The sequence below is a fragment of the Physeter macrocephalus genome, chromosome 14, assembly GCF_002837175.3.
Source record: "Physeter macrocephalus isolate SW-GA chromosome 14, ASM283717v5, whole genome shotgun sequence".
NCBI classification, from domain to species: Eukaryota; Metazoa; Chordata; class Mammalia; order Artiodactyla; family Physeteridae; genus Physeter; species Physeter macrocephalus.
In genome coordinates, this window is record NC_041227.1 from 66,748,627 (window position 1) to 66,752,951 (window position 4,325).

Genomic DNA, 4,325 nt, shown 5'->3' on the forward strand with positions numbered 1-4,325 from the left:
GCCATGGCCGCTGAGCCTGCGCGTCCGGAGCCTGTGCTCCGCAACGGGAGAGGCCGTGACAGTGAGAGGCCCGCGTACCGCAAAAAAAAAAAATGGATCCTCTTGCTTCTACTGCTACCTCCAGTTACTGAAACCATGTCCTGTCTCTAGGCGCTCTGCGTGCGTTACTTTATTTACCCTCCCAGCAACCGACTGGGAAAGTGCTCCCAATGCCCACAGCTGGCACAGGGCAGGGATGGCACTTTACCAATCTGGCCAAGTCCAAGGCTGTGCCCTTCACCCCTGTGCTAAGGTGCCCTCTTCCTAACAATAGCCAATGCAGCGCCTTCCGTGCCAGGTGTTCTGTATGTATTATGTCTCTTAATCCTCTGAACCACCCCAGGTGTGAAGTACAAATAATTATCCTCATTACAGAGATGAAGCTACTTGGACTGGAGAAGGTGCTAGAGCTTTGGTGTGAACATTGACTATCCAGCTTCAGAGTCCAAGTTGTTACCCACTGGGCTACATTTCAGATTTACTTTAAAAAAAATAAGAAGTTCAAGTTGAGATGAGAAAGGTGGGCTGGCACGAGACGGTGAGAGACTTGCATGCCCAGGTCGGCAGTATCGGTTGACTGGGTACATGGTATTAGTCCAGTGTCACTAGTCCCTGATCACACGGCGGCAGAGCAGCCTGGGAACAGGGAAATGATACTCACGGTCATGGACCTTATAGCAGTGTTTCTGCAAGCGCTGGACGTCCCACTCCTCCAGCACGCCATGAGTCATCAGCAGCTGGAGGAATCGCCGGTGGACATCAGTCATGATGCCCATTCTCCTCGTGCTGCCCTGCATGGATGGAGGAACTAAAAAAGAAGCAAAGGCAATCCAGTCATGTCTGAGCACACCAAAAGCAACGTTCCATGGTCCGTTCCAATTTACATTAACAGATAAAAGTTTGTTACGGTTTTTAAAATCTAGTTCATCACGCTGAATAGTACAAAGACGAAAAGGACACGAGTCAGGGGTGAGGCAAATTAGTACTGGGCAGTGGTGAGAAGTGTGGACTCTGGAAGCAGCCAGAAAGCCTGGATTCACAGGCCGCTCCACCACAGAGGTGTGTGAAACAGGGACACTTAACCTCCACGTGCTTCAGTTTCTGATCTGTTAAGTGAGAATAGTGATAGAAACGTCTTCCCTAGAATTACTATGAGGATTAAATACACATAAAAGACTATAACAACTATAAATGGAGTATAACCTTTAAAAATTGTGAATCACTCTGTTGTACACCTAAAACTTATATAATATTGTATATCAACTATACCGCAATAAAAAAATACATATAAGAGCCTGGTAACAGACTAGACACTACAAAAAAATTTTAGCTGTTTTTACTAGTAGACACTTCTGAGTCTGAAACTTGGCTCAGCCTCCTACCAGATCTATGGCCTGGGATAAATTTAGCTGGGGCCCCATTTCTCACTATAAAATCAGAATAACTTTCACTGCTTAGAGAACTACTAGTAAACACTTAATAAATGCTAGTTTCCTCCTCCTTTCCCAAACCACTAATAAAACAACTGTCATGCCAGGACTGCAGGGTGTTTTTCAAAACCTCCTGCTCTTTACTAAAACGCTATCTTTCCACAAACCACAAAGATGAGAGCTGATAAAAGGACTGCACAAGCCCTGATCAACAAGCCTGCCCCTGCCACAGGGAGGTGGTGCAGTGCAGCGGCTAAGACCTCAGGGTGAGAACTAGACAGGTGGCTTTGAGACCTGTGCCTGCCAGACCCACCTGATCTTAAGAACCACCTAACCTGTGTATTAAAAATGCAGATCCCTACGTCTTTTCTGGAGGTTCTGACTGCAGAGGGGCTTGAAATTCTGAGGTTTTAACATCCACTTCAGGTGATGCCATGATCTTACAAGAAAGTCGCTGTTACCTTAGGCAAATATAACACAGACACATTTTTAGCTAATATGCTTAATCTCAGTCTTTTCTTCTATAAAATGGGGATAATACAATCTTTAAAGAATACGATGCAGTTTAAATGAGATATGACTACCAAGGGTTTGCCAAGAAGTAGCATTAGGAGGTACGCAAAGAGGCTAGTTACTGTTCTTTTTAAACAGCATCATCAGCTGGGCCTCAGAGCTGGGAAGATGCACCATCTCATGACCAGCTTCTCTGACTGCCTGCTAGCTCTCCTCGAGAATATCTCACCAGCATCTCAACCTCAACCAATCCTAAACCAGACTCATCTTCTCCTTCCTCAACCCCTTCCTCCCGCCAAGTCCTCTTCGAGAATCATCTGGTTTGGGTGTTCCAGTCCACGCAGACATAGAGACACCACAGACCTGAGCATCAAACCCTGATCCTCCTCTCCTCTGAGGCTGACTAGATCCAGCCAGTCCCCAGGTCCTGCCACGTCTAAAGTCTATTTCCTATCACTAGGATCAGGTACCTTCATTCATCCATTCTATTTTTAAGTATTGAGTACCCTTTATTTGCCAGTGATTGTTCCAGACACAAGAACAGAATATACTGGGCTGAGGAATTTGGACTTTTATCCTAGAAACTCTGGAGATTCAGGCTTTCCAAACTAAGGGTCTTTAAGTAGATGATACAGCCACGCTGTTAAACCAGATCAAAAACTTGTCAAATTGAATAATTAATAAAACCTAGCTATATGACATAGAAGTTACTTCTAAAACATAAGAATGCCAAAAAATTTACAGTAAAAGGATAGGAAAATATACACTCTGTGAACTAACCAAAAGAGAGCTGGCGTGGCTATATTAATATGACACAAAATAGACTTAAAGGCAGAAAGCATTACTAGAGATAAGGTTGGTCCCCATAAAATGATAAAAAGGTTCAGTTCCAAAGAAGCCATAACAATTTTAAATATTTAAGCACATAATAACAGAACCTCAAAACAGTTAACAGACCTACAAAAATAAACATACAAATCCATAACCATAGTGGGAGATTCTAACATATCCCTCTCCATCAATGATAAATGAACAAAAAATGTGTGTATAGAGAAGATTTGTAAAACACAACAAAAAGCTTAATCTGATGGACATGCATAAAACATTGTACTCAACAGCTACAGAATACACTATCTTCAAGCATGCCTGGAACAATTTTGCAAATTGCCACATATGGGTCAGAAAGCAAGTCTTAGCAAACTGTAAAAGACTGGTCTCATACAGAACATGTTCTCTGACTGCAATGCAATAAAGGTGGGAACCAGAAACAGAAAGAAAAGTAGAAAAACTGTTTAAAATTTAAGAAACACACTCCTAAATAATCCTTTATCAAAGAGGAATTGTTAATGGAAATCAGAAAATATTTTGAACTGAAAATAAAAAATTACACATAGAAATTGGTGGGAGGCAACTAAAACAGTAGAGAGAAATTAAAAGCCTTAAATGTTTATATATATATTTTTGGGGGGGAGGGGGGTGTTAAAATTCGTGAGTTAGACATCCATCTGAAGAAGCTATAAAAATAATAACAGCAAATTAAATCCAAAGAACGTTAAAGAAAGAAAATTATAAAAACCAGAAATTAATGAAATAGAAAATAAGTGCATATCTGAAAAGATCAATAAAACCAAAATTATTCTTTGAAAACACTTAATAAAAGTGACAAACCTCTGACAAGATTTTCCGAGACAGAAAACTTATAAATAAATAATATTTGGAATGAAAAAGGGAAACTAATTGCAGACACAAACATTTTAAAAAGATATTATAGACAACTTAAAATAATCTGTATTTTAAATATGTACAAAGTCACAGGAAATTCATTCAAAACTGACTAAAGATAATTTAAAAACCTAAACAATTTCATAACCATTAAAGACATTTTATGGGAAATTTATCTTCCCACAAAGAACACTTCGGGCCCCAATGGATTTATCAAGAAATCCTACCAAACATTCTAGAAACAAATCATTTCAAATGTTACATAAATTATCCCAGAGCCAGAAAAAGAACAAACCATCCCCAAGGCATCTGATGAGGCTGACATAAGTTGGGCACTGAAACCTAACAAAGACTTCGAAAGAAGGTAAAATGAAAATCCGTTATCCTTCATGAACATAGCAAAAATGTTAACACACCAAATCTAGCAATGTAAAAAGGACGATATATTGTGATCAAGTGGTTTATCCCAGCAATGGTTAAACATCTGAAAGTCCATCAAATGTCATATGTCATAAAAAGAAACGAAATTGAGTTATTTACAGTGAGGTGGATGGACCTAGAGTCTGTCATACAGAGTGAAGTAAGTCAGAAAGAGAAAAACAAATACCGTATGCTAACACA

General features: G+C 40.0%; 1 protein-coding gene across 2 annotated transcripts in view; it reads right to left on the minus strand.

Moving 5' to 3' along the window:
- The window catches only part of NSMCE1 (NSE1 homolog, SMC5-SMC6 complex component), a 36,134-nt gene that overhangs the window by 27,852 nt on the left and 3,957 nt on the right, over positions 1-4,325 (minus strand). For both annotated transcript variants that reach the window (XM_007122986.3, XM_055089927.1), the window contains exon 2: positions 701-847. In XM_007122986.3, coding sequence (XP_007123048.1) covers positions 701-836 — 136 coding nt within the window. In that variant the 5' untranslated portion in view covers positions 837-847. The remainder of the gene's footprint in view (positions 1-700; positions 848-4,325) is intronic.